The following is a 22,137-nucleotide window of genomic DNA, read 5'->3' on the forward strand; positions in this document are numbered from 1 at the left end:
AGCCTACTTGCCCTGGGCATCCAGCAGGTCCTGAGCACACTGGCCCAGCAGCTGGGCGGGTCCAGGCTGGTCAGGAGAGTGATCACTGTGGACCTCCCTGGTGGTCCAGTGGTCAAGAATCCACCTGACAATGCAGGAGACACAGGTTCTATTCCTGGTCTGGGAAGATTCCAAGACCCATGCCAAAGGGTACCCAAGCCCGTGTGCCACAGCTACTGAGCCCGTGCTCTGGAACCCATACTCTGTAAGAAGAGAAGCCACTGCGGTGAGAAGCCCGCACACTGCAACTAGAGAGTGGCCCCTGCTCCCCGCAACTAGAGAAGGCCCTGCACAGCAGTGAAGACCCCGTGCAGCCAAACATTAATTAGCGAATTATTTCTAAACAGAAAGCGATCACTGTACTGCGGCCTGGGGTGATGCTCCAGTGTGTTGAGGAGGCTGTGGGTTTGAGTGAGTCCCTGAGAGGGGGCAGAGAGGAGGGTGGGCCGAGAAAGGGCAGGGGTTGGAGGGTGCGGGTTATGCCTGCCGTGGAGGTTTGGGGAGGACAGGGACATGGGATTGGGGCTGGAAACGTGGGTCTGGCGGGCATGGGGAGCAGTGCCTGTCTTCACTGAGGGGGAAAGCGAGGCGGGAGGCAGGGAGTGAGGCGGCGGCGTCTGTGAACCAGCAGAGTCACATGCCGGCTCAGGGTCTGCGTGAAGACAGGTGGGGGGCTGGGCCGCTCGTTAGCCCCTTGGCCTTTGAGGCTTCAGACCTTCATCTGTGAAATGCAGATCCAAGAGTGCTGTCTTGATGTCACTCTTTGGACCTTAGTGTCACAGCGGCCCCGTACTGGGGGGCCATCTTTTCATTGCAGACAAAATGAACTTTCTGCGCTTGGCTGACCTCCTCAACATCCGGGTGGTCGCCATCAACATCAAGAAACACCCACTGGAAACTTGGATGCCTCGGGTATACCAGTCGTCCACAAGCCTCTTAGTCCAGAAGATGGTTCAACACAGGCAAGTAGGATGGAGCCGGTTTTCTCTCAAGTTGCTTTCAAAGTAGTGGAATCAGTTAGTGCTGTCTGGACTGAATACATTTCACCATTGAAGCTATAAGTCACCCCCTGCTCGCTGTGTTTGTTTTTTCAGGGAGGCATGGAAAGGGTTTTGGACAAGTTGTGTTTAACCTTAGCCAGAGGCCAGGCTTTTAGATGACGCTTCCTTCTTCGATTTTTTTTTTGAAATGCTCAAGGGCCACAGACTGGCTGTGCTTTCTGAGTCAGGGAAGTGAATCACTCTCTGATTTCAGAAAGTTCCAGCCCTATCAGAGTCATTAGGAGGTTGATGGCAAGTGTGGTATTTTGACTCTGTAAAGTTTGTGGTAGGAGGACGTGAGTTAGCATCACTGTTAAGAATATCAGTTGAATCTTTTATTCTCAAGTAGACGGACTTGCGGAAAAGTGACTGATTGGAAAAGACCCTGATGCTGGGAAAGACTGAGGGCAGGAGGAGAATCGATACGATGGACGTGAGTTTGAGTGAACTCCAGGAGATGGTGAAGCACAGGGAAGCCTGGAGTGCTGCAGTTCATGGGGTCGGAAAGAGTCAGGCGTGACTGAACAACACGATGAACTCCAGCTAGAGTCCTTTATCCTGGTTGGAGACCTTATTTTTACTACGTGTTGCCTGGAATACTCCTATCAGCAGAGATTCCCCCTCTTGCAGTCTTTGAATTTATTGTCTCATAAAGTGGATGATGGGACATCCCTGGTGGTCCAGTGGTTAAGACTCCACACTCACAGTGCAAGGGACCCAAGTTCTGTCCCTTGTGGGAACTAGATCCCACATGCCATGACTAAAGATCCCGAATGCCAAAACAAAGATCTAAGATCCCATGTGCCACAGCTAAGACCTGTTGCAGATAAATAAATATTTTTTAAGAAAGTAAATGGTTCAGAAGTCCTTGAAAGTAGCCCAGCCCATGATGTAGGTAAATACCCCTTTCAGTGCCCATATTCTATGTTAACCAAAACCCTTTATGTAAAGGGTCCTTTCCATTCATCTCCACATTGAGCTACAGATGTGTTTCACACGATGGATGTTTGTGTGTCCATATGTGGCATCCAGGGCTGGCCCCTAGAGTCTGAGGCTTCCCCAGAAGAGTGGGCTAGGACTCTTATCTTCCTGTGGCTACATCCAGGATTCACTGAGGATTCACCTAGGATTCACCCAGGATTCTCTGGAGCACAGAGCACAGATGCCTACTTTGGGCAGCCCGCTCTGTCATTGAAAAGTTGAGCCTGAGCCCAAATACCACATTTTTTTCATCCCTTTTCACCCCTGACTTGGTGAGAAAATAGGACATGTTGACTCCCTGGAAGTCTCGTGTGTGTGTAAAGTGACTATATCCCAACATACACACACATGCCGGATTTCAAAGACTTCATACCAAAAAAAGGATGCCAAATATCTAGCTTATAATTTTTATGATCATTACATGTTAAGCAGATAGTAGTTTGGATGTACTGTGTTAAATAGAAAATATTGTTAAAATAATCTTAACCTGTTTAGAAAAATAAAAGAGAATTTGGTTTAAAAGAAAAAAAAAGTTTTCAGGAGCTTTGTTAGCAAAGGACCTCAGTCATCCAGGGACAAGCAGTGGAGACACAGTGGTCCCTAAACCTTCTTCTTGCCCCCTGGTTCTGCTGAGCCTTTCCTCTGACGTAGCTGCTGTGCCAGGACGGCGAACCTGGGAACACTAGGCCTTCGTCCTGCTCCCTCCCTCTGTCTTCATTTTCTCCTTGGCAGGAAAACCTGGGAGGCAGGTGCATTTCAGGGCCCTGACCATGCTGGAACCTTTCTTTCCAGGAGGGGTGAATGTGTGTGTGTGTGTGTGTGTGTTGGTGGAGTCGGAGGTGGTGAGTATATCACATTCATCACATTGACAGGAAACACATTTGTCCCTGTAAGGCTCTAAATCTGCTTTTTTCTTTTTTAACTGCAATATATGACAGAATCTCTTCTTTTTTTCCTCCTGCCAGGATTTTTGTCTGGGTTTATGATGTCATCATTCTAATAAATGCCATATTCATTGCTTTGGATGAGAAAGACTCCTTAATTTCCTATGCAGAATGGCTTTTCCTTTCTCTGTATATCATTGAGATTCTCCTGAAATTGTACACGTATGAACCCAGCGCTTACTTTGGAAGGAAGCAGTTCTGGAACTGGTGAGTCTGTGTGTTATTTTTTTGTGGGTGGTGGGGGGACCAGGGGTGAAGACGGACTTCCTGTCGTGCTGTGGGAACACAGCTGTGGAGTGTTTCAAGCTCCATCTGCCTAGTTTTGAGGTATCCTTTTTGTTGCTTTTTGTTCCTTAGTCTTGTTTTGTATTTTTGACCATGCTGCAGAGCATGAGGGATCTTGGTTCTTAGTTCTCCCAGGAATCGAACCTGTGCCCCCTGCAGTGAAAGTGTGGCATCTTAACCACTGGACATCCCCAGGCTTCTTATAATGAAGTCTTGAGGACATGGGAACATCTGGTTGTCAGAGCTGTGATTTATGATGTCAGTTCGAATGACTGGCTAAAATTAGAATCACAGATCGTGGCATCTTGAATTTGAAAAGGAATCTTAGGACACACACCCAGTGAGACAGTTCCCTCCAGAACTGCGGGGCCCCACACTCATCTAGTCTCATTATCAGCAAACATGGCCTGCATGGCTGGCTGATGAGGACCTTGGCGTGCTCTTTTCTGGGCTGGATGTGTCTCTTGTGACCTTCTGTCCTCCAGACTGGTACCTCCCGGCCTCACACCGTCGCCTGCGTGCTGCACACCGTCTCAGGCGCCACTGAGTGTCGGGCATCACGGAACACCAACTTCAGGAGGACACAGCTTGGAGAGTTGGGTCTCTGTGGTCGCTGCTTGCAATGCCGAGAAACTCACCAGAGTTCTTGTGTGGCCCAATAGGAGGGACCTGAGCAGTGTTGTCCAGGACCATGGCACCTTTGTCAGAGAGAAAAGTAATGGCATGATGAATTTCATCTTTAATTAGAAAGTTGCAGTACCTTCCTGGTGGTCCAGTGGTTAAGACTTCATGCTTCCAATGCAGGGGATGTAGGTTTGATCCCTGGTCAGGGAACTAAGATCCCACATGTTGCTCAGTGTGGCCAAAACACAAAAAGAAAAAAAAAATTAAGTTGCAATGCATTTAGTAAAATTAATGCCAAGAAAGATTATACTGTGTATTCTGAAAATGTGTCAAAGTGTTCTTGCAAGTATGTAGCTATGTTGGAAGGCAGAGTGATATGAATTAGTTGATTTCTACAGATTTCTGGGAATGGTTCATTGGAGCAGCCAGTCAGTGATCAAACACAGTATTTCTTCCTTTGTATCTGCTGTCCTAAAAATCATGGAAATGAGTCTGATGGCTGGATCTTGGCTTTCCCTAGGAGATTGGATTCAGCATTTTCTTAGGATTCACTGTATCCTGAGCTTGACAGACCTTTCTCTTGATTCCTTACTGATGTTGCTTCTTCACTGTTAGGTTCGATACGTTGATCATCATCGCAGCCCTGCTGGCCACTGTGGCCAACACCACCATTCAAGGTCAGTGTCATCACCGACTCCCAGCTTCTCTGCTTCCTGGATCATAAGTTCAATCAGTAATCTTTGTAGAACATCCACAGTGCACTCTTAGGGTGTTTGGAGCAATGCAGAGGGAATGAAAGAGAATCAGTGAACATGTCCCATGTTCTGGAGAAGGATGGTAGCTTTGTTTGTGTTTAGCTGTATGGGTGTTGTTCAGTCGCTCATTCATGGGCGACTCTTTGCGACCCTACAGACCACAGCACGCCAGGCTTTCCTGTCCTTCACCGTCTCCTGGAGTTTGCTCAGACTCACGTTCATCGAGTCAGTGATGCCATCCAACCATCTCATCCTCTGTCACCCCCTTTTCCTCCTGCCTTCAGTCTTTCCCAGCATCAGGGTCTTTTCCAGTGAGTCAGTTCTTCACATCAGGTGGCCAAAGTACTGGAGCTTCAGCATCAGTTCTTCCAGTGAATATTCAGGGTTTATTTCCTTTAGGATTTGCTGGTTTGATCTCCTTGCAGTCCAAGGGACTCTCAATAGTCTTCTCTAGCACCACAGGTCAAAAGCATCAAGTCTTCGGTGCTCAGCTTCTTTATGTAGAGATTCATTTGTAGGCATCATCGTACCAAACACTCACCTGGTTATAGCTCCAAAACTCCCCTTGGTCTCAGGGCTCACCCTTGACCTGCCCATGCTGGCCCCTGACCCAGGATCCAGCTGTAGCATCAGCCTCTGCCCACCAGTCTCCCACCCTCTTCTTTCTACCGTCCTCTGGCTTCCCCACATGTGCCCTCACCACCCTGCACACTCCTTCCTGTCAAAGGCAGAGGGGATTATTTACAGATAAAGCAGGTTCTCTTGTTTGTTTTTCAGATTTTTATTTCTTTATATTTTGGGCTGTGCTGGGTCTTCATTGCTGCGCGTGGCCTTTCTCCAGTTGCAGTGCGCAGGCTCGTGGGTTTCTCATTGCAGTGGCTTTTCTTGTTGCAGAGCATGGGCTCTAGAGCGCAGGCGCAGTAGTTGTGGCATGGGCTTAGTCACCCCGAGGCACGTGGGATCTTCCCAGACCAGGGATTGAACCCATGTCCCCTGCATTGGCAGTCGGATTCTTAACCACTGGATCACCAGGGAATTGCAGACAGAGTAGCTTCTTAACCTGACTGTGAAATGAATGCTGGGGGAGAAGGGCTTGCTGAAATGTGTTCCGTAGAACGGGACCCACAGTCATTTCTTGATGATGGTCTGAAGTCTGGTCCTGCACTCATGAGTCTTTGCTCTAGGGCTGGCAGGGCTGCTCACTCAGCTCTGATCAGCTTGGGGAGGTCTCCCTTCCTTATTGCTTGGAGCCATCACCCTGTTCTTGAAGTGAAGTGCATATTTCCCCAGGACCCAGAGTCTCAGGTGTTGTTGAATTAAGGGACAAGCTGGAGGCTCAGAAAGAACAATGAAAGTTGACTGTTCTTTTTCCAGCGAGAAAATACAACAGTCAGCAGGTACTGGATATTGTCTTGATTTTGAGAATACTCCGGCTCCTACGGGTCATCATCAGCATTCAGAGGTAAGGATGAAACCATGGGGAACCGCTGCACCTGGGCGGTTTCCCCTCTCTGGGGCTCGACAGAGCCATCCTGCCTGGGAGCTAGAAGCACTCCCAACTGTGTACCCAGGGTGGAACGTGTATGGAAGACTGGGGGGTTCTCCAGGGGCAGTGGGTGGGGGCAGTGGGCAGGGGCATGGAGCCTGTGAAGATGGTGAAGGGTACCTGTGGCAGCTCCCTGAGGGTGGGAATTCAGTCCATCACTTTCAACTCCGTGACCTGGTCCCTCAACTGTCTGTGCTCGCATGTCATGATGGCAGCTGATGCTAACAGTGTGATAACCATTGTCTTATTGTTGCTCAGCCCCTAAGTCGTGTTTGACTCTTTGTGACCCCATGAACTGCGGCACTCCAGGCTCCCCTGTCCTTCACTGTCATGTGCCTTGAGTCGATGCCGTCCAACCATCTCATCCTCTGTCACCCCTTCTCCTCCGGCCCTCAGTCTTCCTCAGCATCAGGGTCTTTTCCAATGAGCCAGCTCTTTGCATCAGGTGGCCGCAGTATTGGAGCTTGTTAAATCCTTCCAGCAATGCTTGGTGTAGGGCTTTAATGGTCCTGAGCTCATGGGTCATGACACTGAAGCCCCGAGAGAGCAAGTAGCTCCCCCAGTGACACACAGCTAGAAAGAAACAGGACCAGGACACAGCCCTGGGCGTCTGATCCCCAAACCTGGAAAAGCCCACTCTGTTTTGGATAGGCCGCGTTCCTTTCTAGAGTACCGGGGGATGCCTCCATTCGAGGACTGGCCTGCTACCCTGCAAAATACTCACTCTTTCAACCTAAGTCTCCAAGGAAGCTTTAATACAGACTAGGTTTTTGATGAAGAAAAAGTTGGAGGAAAAAATCAGATGAGACTGTATGGTTTTTCTTTTTTTTTAAGTTTTTTTGTTGTTGTTGTGGACCATCTTTAAAGTCTTTATTGGATTTATTACAATATTATTTCTGTTTTATGTTTTTTTTTTTTTTTTTGGCCACAAGGCACATGGGGTCTTAGCTTCCCAACCAGGGATCGAACCCTCACCCACCTGCATTGGGTGGTGGGTCCACCAGGGAAGTCCCAGGATGCATGGGTTTTCAGCCTCATACCCACCTTTGTCTTACTGGTAAAACTGATTATCTTTCTCTTGTTTTTTGTTTTTTTAAACTGCCTTGCTTTGCTCTAGGTGAAATACAAGTTAACCACCTTCTGCCCCTCCCACCCAGTTCGGTAGATGGACTGACACTGACAACATTGTAAAGGCATTTAGAGAACAGATCCAGGACAGGAGGGAGAGGCATTAAACCAACGGTGCTAGGATGGTGTCAGTTTTGTTCCTACCTGCCCTTTTCCTTGTGTCAGAAGCTTCGTTTTCTCCCAGGTTCCGGGTGATCGTGACCACCTTAATTAACATTGGCCCCACAATGCTGACGTTCGGCGGCCTGGTCTTGGTGAGTGTTCTCTTTCTGATCCATGTGAAGCAAGTGCAAGATATTCATTTTTTAAGCAGAGAAGTGTCCGTCTGTGGAAAAAAAAAAAAAATTACTTATTCATTTCTGGCTGCAGTGGGTCTTTGTTGCTTTGCCTGGGCTTTCTCTAGTTGCACCGAGCAGTGGCTACTCTCTGTTGCAGTGGGTGGGCTCCTCATTGTGGAGGCTTCTCTTGTTGCAGAGCGCAGATTCTAGGGCTTCAGTAGTTGCACCACCTGAGCTGGTTAGTTGTGGCACACGGGCTTTAGTTGCCCATGGCATATGGAATCTCCCCGGACCAGGGATCAAACTGCATCCCCTGCTTTGGCAGGCAGATTCTTAGCCACTGTGCCACCAGGGAAGTCTAAGAGATACATTCTTAGCAGCTCTCTCTGAGCCTTTTAAGTGAGGGAAAGAAAGAGAGGTGAAATCAATGAGTTCAGTGGTTTCTAGGAGCCATTTTTAGAAATATCAAATGTGTATAAACATCAGGCATTTATACATGCAAACAGTTCAGGTACACTGGCTGCTGTAATAAACACCCCAGCCTCACTGGGTTAATTGCGTCACAGTTTTTCTCACCCACAGTCCAGGGGGTATTCCTCGCCCTAACCACCAAGTGGTTCTCAGGGATTTAAGTTCCTTCCAGTGCATGGCTCTTGTATCTGGATTGTTTTTTAAACTCCACTGGGAAATCACTATACAATATGACACATATATACAATATGACACATATGCACAATATGACAAATATTCGAAATCTAATGAGTCGGGCTTTCCTGGTAGCTCAGGAATCAAGAATCCGCCTGCCAATTCAGGAGACGTGGGTTGGATCCCTGGGTCAGAAAAACCCCCTGGAGAAGGAAATGGCACCCCACTTCAGTATGCTTGCCTGGAAAATCCCATAGACAGAGGAGCCAGGTGGGCTGCAGTCCATGGGGTCACAAAGAGTCGGACAGGAGTGACCAACAATAGCAAATGTGACCCCCTGACTTGTTGGCAGCATCACTTTGGCTTTGTAAATGGAGACTGTGGGAGAGGTCGAGGCGTGGCCCAGCTGGTGTGTCTCGGGCCCCTGACACCCCAGTGTCTGGCGGGCACGCCTCACCCCCCTTTTTCCTGATGTTGCTGGACCTCATGGTTGGGGGCAGCCCTTCCCGGAATGAGGGTGGCAACCTTTTCTGCTGGGGGTTGTCACCTGGCCCGCCCGTCCTCCTGCCTCCCCTTGCCCCACGTGCCGCCCCCTGACCGCTGCCGCCCCCCAGGTGGTCTACTATGCATTTGCCATCGTTGGGATGGAAGCGTTCCACGGCAAAGTCCACTTCTTGGACCCCGGTTCTGGCAGTCCTGATGCCCCGGTGTGTGGGAACCCAGCCTTAAAAGACTCAGCGTTTGCCCAAGGCAGGTACTGCAAGAACAACTTCAACGACCTGGCGTCCTCACTCATCCTGCTGACGGAGCTGACCGTGGTTAACCAGTGGCACAATATCCTTTCTGAGGAGGGGGTGTGGTGGGGGATCCTCAAGCAGCTTCTGGGAGGGGAAGGAAACGGGAACCCGCTCCAGTATTCTTGCCTGGGAAATCCCGTGGACAGAGAAGCCTGGCAGGCTACAGTCCGGGGGTGGCCAAGAGTGGGACACGACTGAGCAGCTGAACAACGACCTCGCGGGTTTGGTGCCTTAGCTTTGCACTCCTCGCGGACGGCTTTGCCCTCGTGACACACCAGGCAGCAAAGCTGTATTTCATCGGCTTCCACATTGTGGTCGTCATTCTCATTGTGAAGTGAGTTTGCTCCTGCCAGTGGGCCTTTCCAGATCTGCTCCTCCCACCACCCTCAGACCTACAGCCGCTTGCACCTCCCTCCTCCCTGGCTCCACCCTGGAGTTCCCTGTGGATGGGTCACGTCTCCCCTGCTAGATGCCCAGGACACCAGAAGGGAGGCATCTAACTTCTACTCACACTTGTGTTCTTCAGTGTCAGCCAGCCGCACATGTCAGTATGTCATATACATCTCACAGCCTCACAAGCTGTTCGGGTCAGAAGGGCTCTGGGGTCTCCCTACCCTTCCCCACTGGGATGAACATCCTTGTGAACTGCAGCCACCCTCTGCTGAAATCTGCCCAACTCCTGGGACTCGTTAGAACCTAAATGAGTTAGTTTCCTTGTCGTCCAGCTCTGGTCCTCACCTATCCTTGCACAGGTAGAATGGAAACGTGCCACTGGCTAATTCTCTTCATTGGTTCCAGTTCTGTCCTGATCTGTCTTCCTGGGGGGAGGGAACTCAGCCACTATTTGAGAGCAATTGTGACATCTCAGCGCTTCAGAGGGCTTTCCTTCCAGCTTGCCGATCTCTGATTCTAGTTCCCTTGTTCCTTGTGGGAATTTGAGTTCCCTTGACCACAGGTTTTTGTTTTTGTTTTTTTTTTAATAATTTTGGTTATTTATTTGTTCGTTGGCTGTGCTGGGTCTTCGCTGCTGCTCAGGCTCTTCTCTAGTTCAGCAAGTGGGCACTACTCTCTCTCATGGCGTGTGGGCTTCTCGTTGCAGTGGCTTCTCTGTTTGCAGTGCACAGGCTCTAGGGTGCATGGACTTCAGAACTCATGGCCCATGGGCTCTAGAGCACAGGCTCAGTAGTTGCTCCGCAGCACGTAGGATCTTCCCAGATCAGGGATCAAACCTATGTTCGCTGCATTGGCAAATGGATTCTTTACCACTGAGCCACCAGGGAAGCCCTTGTTCGCTGAGTTTTTTCCCAAAGGTGTTTTCTGGCTGTCGTACCCTTCTCAGCACCCAGGGCACACAACTCTTGGCGTGACAGCCCAGCCCCGGGCCTTGTTACCTCAAGGCTACTTTGGCCACCAACCTGCTGGTTTTGGCTGAAGAACGTCCCAGTAGAGAGAGGGGAGGGGAAGAACCGCTCAGCGCTGCTGGTCCTGCACAGTCTGGATAGAACCTGCAACAGGAACAAGAGAAAAAAGCCTCTGAGTGGCTCTAAGAGAGGTTTTCAGAATGCTGGAGTGGGCCGGGGCAATGTGAAAAGCTGTAGGGGTTCTTCTGCTGCTCTCCTTCCCAAGGTACGTGGGGGTGGTGACAGCCGGGGCTCTGACAGCACTGTGTCAAGTCCAGGTGGTGAAGGGGCTGGGATTCCCGGCTCACAGATTGACGGGCCACTGTGCGTGTGTGTCGTGTGTATGTAACGACAAAGTGTGACACCTAGTCCCAGACAGAGACGGTTTATTCCTCACGGCAGACGCTGTAGCCACAGCAATACTTGGGTCCATTCCCTGAGCCCTAATCCCCACTAAGCAGAGATGAGGGCCAGCTGGACGGGCTAGATTGTAGAACGAGAAATTCAAAATGAGGAAACTCTAATCTGTGTATCTGGGAAGACTTGCCCATCCTCACCTCTGGAGAGAGAGAGAAAAAGAGAAATACCCTATTTTAAGAACTTTTTTACTTTGTATTGGAGTATAGCCAGTTAACAATGTGATAGTTTCAAATGAACAGGGAAGGGACTCAGCCATACGTATACATGTATCCATTCTCCCCCAAACTCTCCTCTCCTCCAGGCTGCCATGTGACATTACATAGAATTCCCTGTGCTAGATGCGTAGGTCCCTATTGGTTTTCTGTTTTATTTTATTTTTTAAATGTTATTTATTTTAAATGAAACAAAGTTGAAAATTTTTAATGATAAAAGGTACAATTCCCAAAGAAGATAGACATCATAAACTGTTAGACGCCTTAACAGCAAAGAAACAAAGATACATAAAGCAAAATCAGAAGAAATATAAGGAAAAAGGAAAAATATATAATCATAGAGAGACATATTAACATTTCTCTGAGAATATTTTATTAAGTGCAGAAAAAATAAGAATAGGAGCATCTTGAATGATGTCATTAATAATTTAAATATAATAGATTTAAATTTAATTTATATTAATCATATCCTACACAAACATATTAAAAATTTTGTATCTCATATGTTGTTAGATGTCCAGAGGACATTTAGAAAAACTGGCAAAAAGATAAACATTACTAAATTTCAAAAAGTTTATCTATTTTAAGTACAGCAGTGTGTACATGTCCATCCCAGACTCCCTAACTGTCCCTTCCCCCAGTTCTTCCTCTCTGGCAAGCATAAGTTCATTCTTTAAGTCTGTGAGTCTGTTTCTATTTTGTAAGTAAGTTCAAGAAAGACCGTATTTTTACTCTTGAATGTAAGCAGGTCTCTGAGGAGGAGAGGTCTTTGCTAGCCACAGTGATCTCTGGGGAGGAGGCAGTGCCAAGATTTACTACCAAGGGACATCTCCAGAGGCTAGTGCACTGGGTTGGTCAAAAAGTTCGGGTTTTCCATAAGTGAATTTTTTTTCCAGTTAATGCATCCCTAAATTGACTCCCAAGTGCCTTTGCTCCGGGACCCACACTGCAGAAACATGAGACATTAGTGGAGTGTTGTCTGTCAACCATTATTTGGCCTAAGCTTCCCCTTAAACTGTGTTTTTGTGCTTGGTCTGGCAACACTTGTAATAAAATTGGAACCATATACGAAGAAGATTCACATTGCACCTGCGCAAGGATGACACACAAATTGGTTAATCATTTCATACTTTTGCGATATTAGGGGATTAAGAGGTACAAGCTGTTACATATAAAATAAGGTACAAGGATGGGCTTCCCAGGTGGCGCTAGGGGTAAAGAACCTGCCTACCAGTGTAGGAGATATAAGAGACTCAGGTTCGATCCCTGGGTCAGGAAGACCCCCTGAAGAAGGGCATGGCAACCCACTCCAGTATTCCTGTCTGGAAAATCCCATGGACAGAGGAGCCAGGCGGGCTACAGTCTATGGAGTCGCAAAGACTTGGACATGACTGAAGTGACTTATAAGCTACAACACAGGGAATATAGCCAGTGTTTTATAATAACTATAACTGGAATATAACCTTTAAAAATTGTGAATTAAAAAACCCTCTATTTTCTTAATAGTCACTGTTTAAATAGGATGTAGAGGAAGAATGATTTTCCAGATGAAAGAAAGTTGTGCCCAATGCTTTAAAGACACATTGTCATTTCTTCTTCATGTTATGTTTTCTTTGCAAAGATGGACAGCCTTTTTCTCATTTGGGCTTGAAAACTCTTTGGCATTATGATTTCCCATCACCTAGACCATGGCCGACTCAACATACTACCCTCTGCCTTTTATTCTTTCTCAGTATTTTCATAGCGTTCATCTTGGAGGCGTTTTTTGTGGCATATTCGTTAGAAAAGAGTGAAGTGGAAACTGCCATTGAGAAGAAGATTCAGGAGCTTGGAGTGGGGGTCCAAGAGTGAGTAGCTGTTCCTGACATGGCTTGTGGACTTTGGAGGTGGGATGTTCTTGGCAGGGTCCTGACCACCTTTAACCCTCGAGGTCCCATGGCAGCCATCTGGCTCCTGGGTTCCAGTTCTCAGAGACCCTCACCAGCTGCACGGGTGACATGGGGCCACGGCTGGGAGGACAGAGAGGGACTCAGCTGAGGGACTCGGCCGTGTTCATACATGTCTTCCTCCCTGAAGGGAAGAGGTGCAGGATGGGGGGCTCATTGACAACATGGACACCAAGGACAGTGGCTTCAGTGCGGATGAAGGAGACAACAGAAAGAAGGCCTTGAAAGGACTGTACTTCAGAATTGCATCAAAAAGTAAGTTTTAACCCAACCTGAAACTTCTCTGATCCATCCTTCTCATAGCAGCTGGTGTGATGTGTCCAGAATGCAAACCTGACCTTCAGGGGCTTTCTGTGGGTCACGGGTAAAGACCTGCCATGGGCTCGGGGGCCCCATATCTGGTTCCCTTGAATATCTCAGCCCAGGACCCCCTGAGCCTTTGCCCTCCAGCCCTGCTGGTCCTAATTCCGTGGCTCCCCTGCTCCATCCTGCCACAGGCCCTTTGCACATGCTGCTTTCTCCCCATGCTCTCATCCTACGCTCCCCCCTTGCCTCATCAAGGCCTCTCCTACAGGTCTCTGCTCAGGTAGCACTTCCTTGGGGAGGCTCCCTGGGCTCCCCACGAAGTCAGGTGCTCCTGTGAGCTCCCCGCAGCTCGCCTCCCCCACCTTTTAGCACAGGTCGGCTGCACATTCGTTGCTGAGTGACCTCCTGGTCACTGTCTATCTTCTCTGCAGACTTAAAGCTCCACAGCTGAAGGGCTGTATCTTTTTTGTTCTCCATTGTATCCCCAGGAGATCAGTGGAGAAATAACTCTAGAAAGAATGAAGGGATGGAGCCAAAGCTAAAACAATACCCAGTTGTGGATGTGACTGGTGATAGAAGCAAGGTCCAATGCTGTAAAAAGCAATATTGCATAGGAGCCTGGAATGTTAGTTCCATGAATCAAGGCAAATTGGAAGTGGTCAAGCAGGAGATAGCAAGAGTGAACATCGACATTCTTGGAATCAGCGAACTAAGATGGACTGGAATGGGTGAATTTAACTCAGATGACCATTATATTTACTACTGTGGGCAGGAATCCCTTAGGAGAAATGGAGTAGCCGTCATGGTCAACAAAAGAGTCCAAAATGCAGTACTTGGGTGCAATCTCAAAAATGACAGAATGATATTTGTTCGTTTCCAAGGTAAACCATTCAGTATCAGAGTAATCCAGTCTATCCCCCAACCAGCAGTGCTGAAGAAGCTGAAGTTGAATGGTTCTGTGAAGACCTACAAGACCTTCTAGAACTAACAGCCAAAAAAGATGTCCTTTTCATTATAGGGGAATGCAATGCAAAAGTAGGAAGTCAAGAAACACCTGGAGTGACAGGCAAATTTGGCCTTGGAGCACAGAATGAAGCAGGGCAAAGGCTAATAGAGTTTTGCCAAGAGAACACACTGGTCATAGCAAACACCCTCTTCCAGCAACACAAGAGAAGACTCTACACATGGACATCACCAGATGGTCAACACTGAAATCAGATTGATTATATTCTTTGCAGCCGAAGATGGAGAAGCTCTATACAGTCAGCAAAAACAAGACCAGGAGCTGACTGTAGCTCAGATCATGAACTCCTTATTGCCAGGTTCAGACTTAAATTGAAGAAAGTAGGGAAAACCACTAGACCATTCAGATATGACCTAAGTCAAATCCCTTACGATTATACAGCGAAAGTGACATTAGATTCAAGGGATTAGATCTGATAGAGTGGCTGAAGAACTATGGATGGAGGTTCATGACATTGTACAGGAGGCAGTGATCAAGACCATACCCAAGAAAAAGAAATGCAAAAAGCCAAAATGGTTGTTTGAAGAGGCCTTACAAATAACTGTGAAAAGAAGAGAAATGAAATGCAAAGGAGAAAAGGAAAGATATACACATTTGAATGCAGAGTTCCAAGGAATAGCAAGAGGAGATCAGACAGCCTTCCTCAGTGATCGATGCAAAGAAATAGAGGAAAACAATAGAATGGGAAAGACTAGAGATCTCTTCAAGAAAATTAGAGATACCAAGGGAACATTTCAAGCAAAGATGGGCACAATGAAGGACAGAAATGGTATGGACCTAACAGAAGCAGAAGCTATTAAGAAGAGGTGGCAAGAATACACGGAAGAAATATACAAAAGAGATCTTCACGACCTAGATAACCATGATGGTGTGATCACTCATCTAGAACCAGACATCCTGGAGTGCAATGTCAAGTGGGTGTTTGCATCACTACGAACAGAGCTAGTGGAGGGGATGGAATTCCAGTTGAGCTATTTCAAATCCTGAAAGATGATGCTGTGAAAGTGCTGCACTCAATATGCCAGCAAATTTGGAAAACTCAACAGTGGCCACAGGACTGGAAAAGGTCAGTTTTCATTCCAATCCCAAAGAAAGGCAATGCCAAAGAATGCTCAAACTACCGCCCAAGTGCACTCATCTCACACGCTAGCAAAGTAATGCTCAAAATTCTCCAAACCAGGCTTCAACAGGACATGAACCGTGAACTTCCAGATGTTCAAGCTGGTTTTAGAAAAAGCAGAGGAACAAGAGATCAAATTGCCAACATCTGTTGGATCATCGATAAAGCAAGGAAAAAGCATGTTTTTCCAGTAGAAAAACATCTGTTTTATTGAATATGCCAAAGCCTTTGACTGTGTGGATCACAACAAACTGTGGAAAATTCTTCAAGAGATGGGAATACCAGACCACCCCTGGAATGCTGTGATTCATGGGGTCACAAAGAATCGGACACAACTAAGCAGCTGAACTGAACTGAACTGACCTGCCTCCTGAGAAATCTGTATGCAGGCCAAGAAGCAACAGTTAGATCTGGACATGGAACAACAGAGTGGTTCCAAATCAGGAAAGGAGTACGTCAAGGCTGTATACTGTCACCCTGCTTATTTAACTTATATGCAGAGTACATCATGAGAAATGCTGGATTGGATGAAGCACAAACTGGAATCAAGATTGCTGTGAGAAATATCAATAACCTCAGATAAACAGATGATACCACCATTATGGTAGAAAGCAAAGAAGAACTTTAGAACCTCTTGATGAAAGTGAAAGAGAAGAGTGAAAAAGCTGGCTTAAAACTCAACTTTCAGAAAACTAAGATCATGGCATCTGGTCCCATCACTTCATGGCAAATAGATGGGGAAACAATGGAAACAGTGGCTGACTTTATTTTTTGAGGCTCCAAAATCACTGCAGATGGTGATTGCAGCCATGAAATGAAAAGATGCTTACTCCTTGGAAGGAACGTTATGACCAGCCTAGATAGCATATTAAAAAGCAGGGACATTACTTTGCCAACAATGGTCCATCTAGTCAAAGCTATGGTTTTTCCCGTAGTCATGTATGAATGTGAGAGCTGGACTATAAAGAAAGCTGAGCGCTGAAGAAGTGATGCTTTTGAACTGTGGTGTTAGAGAAGCCTCTTGAGAATCCCTTGGACAGCAAGGAGATCCAACCAGTCCATCCTAAAGGAAATCAGTCCTTAATATTGGAAGGACTGATGCTGAAGCTGAAACTCCAATGCTTTGGTCACCTGATGCGAAGAACTGACTCATTTGAAAATACCCTGATGGTGGGAAAGATTGAAGGTGGGAGGAAGAGGAGACGACAGAGGATGAGAGGGTTGGATGGCATCACCGACTCAGTGGACTTGAGTTTAAGCAAGCTCCCGTAGTTGCTGATGGACAGGGAGGCCTGAACGTGCTGCAGTCCATGCAGTTGCAAAGAGTCAGACACGACTGAGAGACTGAACCGAACTGAACTGTATTCCCAGGGCCTCAGGATGTGCCTGGGACACGGGGTCATTAACATCAGCTGTTTAATTACTGATTTGCAGTGAATTATGGATTGACTGAGTAAACCCAAGGGGGCTTTCCTGGTGGCTCCTTGGTGAAGAACCCGCCTGCCAATGCAAGAGATGTGGGTTTGATCCCTGGGTTGGGAAAATCCCCTGGAGAAGAAAATGGCAACCTGCTCCAGTATTCTTGCCTGGGAAATCCCATGGACAGAGGAGGCTGGTGGGCTACAGTCCATGAGGTCACACAGAGTTGATAATACTTAGCAACTAAACGACATCGAGTGGTGAACGCAAACCTGTCTGAATTCCAGCTGGGGCTTTGGTGGGGACGCCGTACCGTGCAGTTAAACACAGCACAGCGTAGATGCAGGGAGGAGTGGGCAGGCATGCGCCCCAGAGGTGGCCCTCCTGCCCCCTTCAAGGAGGGCCTTCTCCTTGGTCTCCAGAACCTCTGAGGGGGTTGGGAGCTCCATGGGATGGGCCCCAAGGTCCTCCTTCGGGAGAGCCCAGCTCTGAGGGGCTGGGTGCTCCCCTCCTCCCCCCACAGTCGGGTTCCATGTGCCCTTTCTCCTTCCTCCCAGAGTACAAGACGGTGGACACTTTGTTGCAGCAGATGTTTGAGTCTGAAATAGCTCCAGAGGGTAAAGACCCTTCCTTGGAAGAGATTCTGAACTTTTCACCCAAGAAGCCCAATTTTGATAACCTTGCCTGATCCCGAGCCTGGAATCGTCCACGACTGGAAACCAAGATAAGCTATCGTCACTGTTCGCGTTTCCTACCTAGAGGTTACTTTCTCAGCCCAGGTTCCCATGTGTGTTTTGATAAGATTGTGAGTCGCCCTGCCCGTCCTGAGTCGCCAGCTCTATGTGGTTCCACTGGGGTCATGCTTAGAGCTGATCACAGAAGTAAGGAGAGGACAATCTATAAGGAGTTTGTGGAGGGCATTGCTCATACACGTAAGTCCTTTTGATGGATATGGAAAAGATTTCCTTTATTTTTATAGGATATGTTGCTATTTTACTAAATGCATACTGTGCCATGGTGTTAGTGAATGGATTTAAAATACCAAAATATGCTAAAGGAACACATCCTAGTATGGTAGCTGTTAGATGCAGTGTTTATTCGAAATGAAGAACAATATGAATGTGAAGATCAAATTCTGTCACAATTGCTTCTTTTTCAAGGGAGGCTCTCAAAGTTTCTTGAATTAAATTACAGTTATAGCAAGATTTTGAGTCAGTTGCTCCCTGAGGCCACTTTCCACAGTTTCAAATCTCAATACGGCAACCTACTCCTTCTGAGAAATTAAAGGGATTTATTTTATTTAAAGGGCTTCCCTGGTGGCTCGGATGGTAAAGAATCCACCTGCCAAGCAGGAGACCTGGGTTCGATCCCTGGGTCAGGAAGATCCCCTGGAGGAGGAAATGGCAACCCACTCCAGTATTCTGCCTGGAGAGTCCCGTGGACAGAGGAGCCTGGTGGGCTGGAGATGGAGTTGGAAAGAGACACAACGGAACGACTAATGTTTTTCATTTTGAACATTTTTAATTGTGGTAAAATAGACAACATGAAATTTACCATCATAACCATTTCTAAGTGTGCAGTTCAGTAGTTTTAAGTATATTCATATCATTGTACGACAGACCTGCAGAACTTCTCATCACCCCGAGGGAGGCTCTGTGCGGTAAAGCAGTACTTCCTCACCCCTCCTCCCCAAGCTCCTGATGGCGCCATTCTGTTTTCTGTCTGTGAACCTGACTACCGCTGGCCACAGCTGCATACTGAGTAAGTCAGTCCTTTCCAGAGGTGTCAGGGCAGGACCCCTGGTTCTTTTGCGCCTTGTCACTGGCCCTGTCCTGAGCAAGGGGATTGGCCAGCGAGCAGTACGGCTTCCTGACCTGAGGCCTCTGAATGCAGTGAGGCCTTGGTCACGTGTCACATGTCAGGGTGGCAGCTGAGCCTGGCCTGGGAAGGACCTTTCCTTGTTCTGAGGGTGACCTGGTGCAAAGTGAAGGCTTCAGGGCCGGGATTCTTGGGCCGGACTGGTTTCCTGCCTGGCTCCCCACTGACCATGCCACCTAAACTCTCTGGGCCCTGCATCCTCACCTGCAAATCTGGGCAGATGGCACCTCCCTCCCGGATTCTGGACTGGGGAGGAGGACCATGGCTGGAGTGCTCAGTGTGTGCTCCAGATGGCATTTAACCCTCTGGGTTAAAACCCAGAAAACTGGTGTTAAGTGTTGGTACTTGGAATTCCATCACCACCACGATTCCCAGAAGATGGGGGCCTCGCTGACCCATCTGTTGGGATTTGTGGAGTCCTGCCATCCATCCAGACCTCTGTTATTTCTTCGTATATTTAACATCTATCATTATGTAAAGGATTAAGCTAAATGTGCTTAGTGGAAACTTAATTTTTTAAGTTGGAAAATATGCTGGCCATTTCTTTTTTTAATTATTTAGAAATGATGCAGTCATTGTAAAACATTCAATACAGAAATATAGCAAAAAGCCAAAAGTCGCTCTTTTCTGTGTTATGAAGTTTTTATTTTGTGTTGGGGTGTGCCCGATTAACAATGTTGCGATAGTTTCAGGGGACAGTGAAGGGACTCAGCCTTCTCTCCCAAACTCCCCTCCCACCCAGGCTGCCGCATAACGTTGAGCAGAGCTCCCTGTGCTGCACAGCAGGTCCGTGCTGCTGATCCATTTCAAATACAGGCGTGTGCACAGGCCCACCCCCGAGCCCCAACCATCCTTCCCCCCAGCCCTCTCTTTCCTTCTTCCACTGGCCCCCTTTTCCAGGAGTAACTGCCGGGTGTGTGCCTATCTTCCTGGATCTCAGTCTCCCCATTTACAGTCATGGTGTCGTGTGCGTTAACACACCATTGCGTTTTTAAATTTATCTTTATTTGCTTAGGCCGTGCCCGATCTTGGTTGCAGCACACAGGATCTCAGTCCTTGACCAGGGATTGAACCTGGGCCCCTGCATTGGGAGTGAGGGGTTTTAGCTACTGGACCACCAGGGAAGTCCCTGTATCATTGCATCTTTTATCCTAAATGGGATGTCATGACATTTATCATGTTTAATTCAAGATCTTGCTTTTTTCCCGTACTAGTAATTGCTTCCTGTTGAAGTGTAGACACAAATGACACACACAATGCTGCCAGCTGTTCCATACTATTTGTTTCCCTTGATTTATTCACCTACTCATGGACCTATACGTGTGCCACGTGCTCAGTATTAATAGTGGAGGAAACTTTGTTATGTAACTTCTTTTCTTCAAGTGTGAGCCCTACAGGAGGAATGGACTCGCAAGAGTGACACGACTTAACGACCCAAGCACCACCACCTCGGGAGGAAAGCAAGTCTCAGGGTCAGACGCCTAGGATCGGATTACCACTTTCTTACAGCAGCCAGGGGGGCACCATCCCGCCCCAGCAGCTGCCTACAGTGTAAGGCAGGGGACAGGGGGCAGGAGTGGTGGCCACTGTGCCACTTTTCTCCAGGTCTTTCTTCTGCCTTTTAGGGGACTAGTCACCCCCACATTTTGGCACCTGGGCTCCCAGCTGGACGTGTCATTCCTCAGCTCCCTGGAAAGAGACACAACCAACTTGATTGTGTCTGGTCTGTGGGCTGTGAGCTCAGCTGGGGTCCACAGCTTGCAAAGCTTGCCCCTGGGAACGATGTCCACCTCTACTGGGAAATGGCAACCATCAGAACATCCTGGAAGCCTCATGTCCAGCATGGTCAGCATTAGCACAGGATTGCCCACCCCAGACTAACGAGAGGTCATAATCACCTCTGTCTTCTCTAAGCTGCCTTGTGTGGGTTCTCTGTTACTGGAGCCTAGCCTGCCTGCAGCTGGACCGATGCAGAAATGGGTGCATCGGAACCATTGAGAATAGAACCAATGGGACAGATGGATTGACTTGATGAGGGAAGAGGACCAAGGACACTGACTCCTGGGACCAGAGACGGAGAAGGTGTGGAGGAGCAGCGCTGCGGGTGTGTTTGTCTATCATGCCGGTGCTCAACCGTCTCTGAGCGCTCATTTCTGATATGCCTGGGCCACACTTGTGGTTTCTCAGGTGCATCTTAGGAAACAGTACCTTTTAGAACTATTGCCTTAGACACAGATGTAATCCAAAGCGAAAAGGCACTGGTACGAGGAATCTCTGCGTCTCTGGAGTAACCAGGGTTGTTCTCAGCTGGGACTGGGAATGTGGAGCAGGTGGCGGCAGTAGGGAGTGCGAATGAGTGGAAAGACCTTGACGCAAGTGTAAGTTAAGCGTGAGTCACTCGGTCGTGCCCGGCTCTGCGACCCCATGGCCTGCAGCCCGCCAGGCTCCTCTGTCCATGCGATTTGCCAGGCAAGGATACTGGAGTGGGTTGCCATTTCCTTCGCCAGGGAATCACCCCAACCCAGGGACTGAACCCGGGTCTCCCGCACTGCAGGCGGATTCTTTACCGACTAAGCTACAAGATAAGCCCAATACATATTAAATCTGAACCTTGGTGAATCCAGCCCATACCTGGGCACTTAGGATGAGCTGGGCCCTTGCTCAGCTCGAGACATGGGGTCAATGGAACCCAGTTCTGTCCCCAGGGAACTCGTCTTTGTCAGTGAGTTGGAGGTTTCTTTGCCCCCAACACTGCTATCTGTGGCATCCATCTCAGTTGCCCCCCGCCCCCTTTAAGATTTTTTTTTATAAGGACCATTTTTAAAGTTTTTTTTTTTTTTTGCATATTAGAAGGTTGGGAAAAGCAGGTGAGAAAAGAGGTTGGGGGTCTTTTGCAGAGGGTGATTGTGGGAGGGTGGGCTACAGAAGAGGTGTGTGGGAAAAGCCAGAGCTCATTCAGGGAGACAGGGGTGTATGTGGTCCTTCATTCCGCAGACATTTATTGAGCATTTGCTGTGGGCCAGGTAAGCACTGTCTTGTGCAAACAAGACATGTCCAGTTGCAGCACCATTCCCCATGGCATTGCTTGCAAACATTCAGTCACTCAAATTCTACCTTCAAGATTGTTGCCATTTCTGCAGGCTGGTTTTTCTATTATTTGTTTAACCATTTAATTTAAATTGACTTACTTTTTAAATGTAAATACCAAGCTGAGTCTTACCCATGAAATCACACAGTGTGGGCTCTATTTTCTCTAGTATACATTAAAATGAATACATAATCCTAAAAAGAAAGCATTAATTCAGACAAGCATAGGTCTTAGCATTTTTAAAGTCTTTATTGTGTTTGTT

General features: G+C 47.8%; 1 protein-coding gene and 1 non-coding gene across 5 annotated transcripts in view; both read left to right on the forward strand.

The window, feature by feature from the left end:
• Window positions 1–22,137, forward strand: part of LOC129540089 (two pore channel protein 2-like) — a 62,396-nt gene that overhangs the window by 38,614 nt on the left and 1,645 nt on the right. The window contains exons 10-20 of one of the 4 annotated variants that reach the window (XR_016038664.1): window positions 857–1,001; window positions 3,026–3,211; window positions 4,529–4,590; window positions 6,043–6,130; window positions 7,527–7,596; window positions 8,880–9,099; window positions 9,306–9,396; window positions 12,828–12,941; window positions 13,171–13,295; window positions 17,467–18,670; window positions 20,171–20,869. Coding sequence is in view for 1 of the 4 variants with exons in the window: in XM_088841685.1 (XP_088697811.1) it covers window positions 857–1,001; window positions 3,026–3,211; window positions 4,529–4,590; window positions 6,043–6,130; window positions 7,527–7,596; window positions 8,880–9,099; window positions 9,306–9,396; window positions 12,828–12,941; window positions 13,171–13,295; window positions 17,467–17,597 (1,232 nt within the window). In the remaining 3 variants the exon portion in view is untranslated. Of the gene's footprint in view, window positions 1–856; window positions 1,002–3,025; window positions 3,212–4,528; window positions 4,591–6,042; window positions 6,131–7,526; window positions 7,597–8,879; window positions 9,100–9,305; window positions 9,397–12,827; window positions 12,942–13,170; window positions 13,296–17,466; window positions 20,147–20,170; window positions 21,623–22,137 lie in introns of those variants that run through there. The other 3 variants (XR_016038663.1, XR_016038665.1, XM_088841685.1) reach the window with 3 other exon arrangements.
• On the forward strand, window positions 12,120–12,228 carry LOC129540185 (U6 spliceosomal RNA). The gene has a single exon (XR_008682633.1). It is a non-coding gene; the product is annotated as a U6 spliceosomal RNA (small nuclear RNA).

The sequence above is a fragment of the Moschus berezovskii genome, chromosome 11 (genome assembly GCF_049115385.1).
Source record: "Moschus berezovskii isolate FMDL1 chromosome 11, NW_MosBer_1.0, whole genome shotgun sequence".
NCBI lineage: Eukaryota > Metazoa > Chordata > Mammalia > Artiodactyla > Moschidae > Moschus > Moschus berezovskii.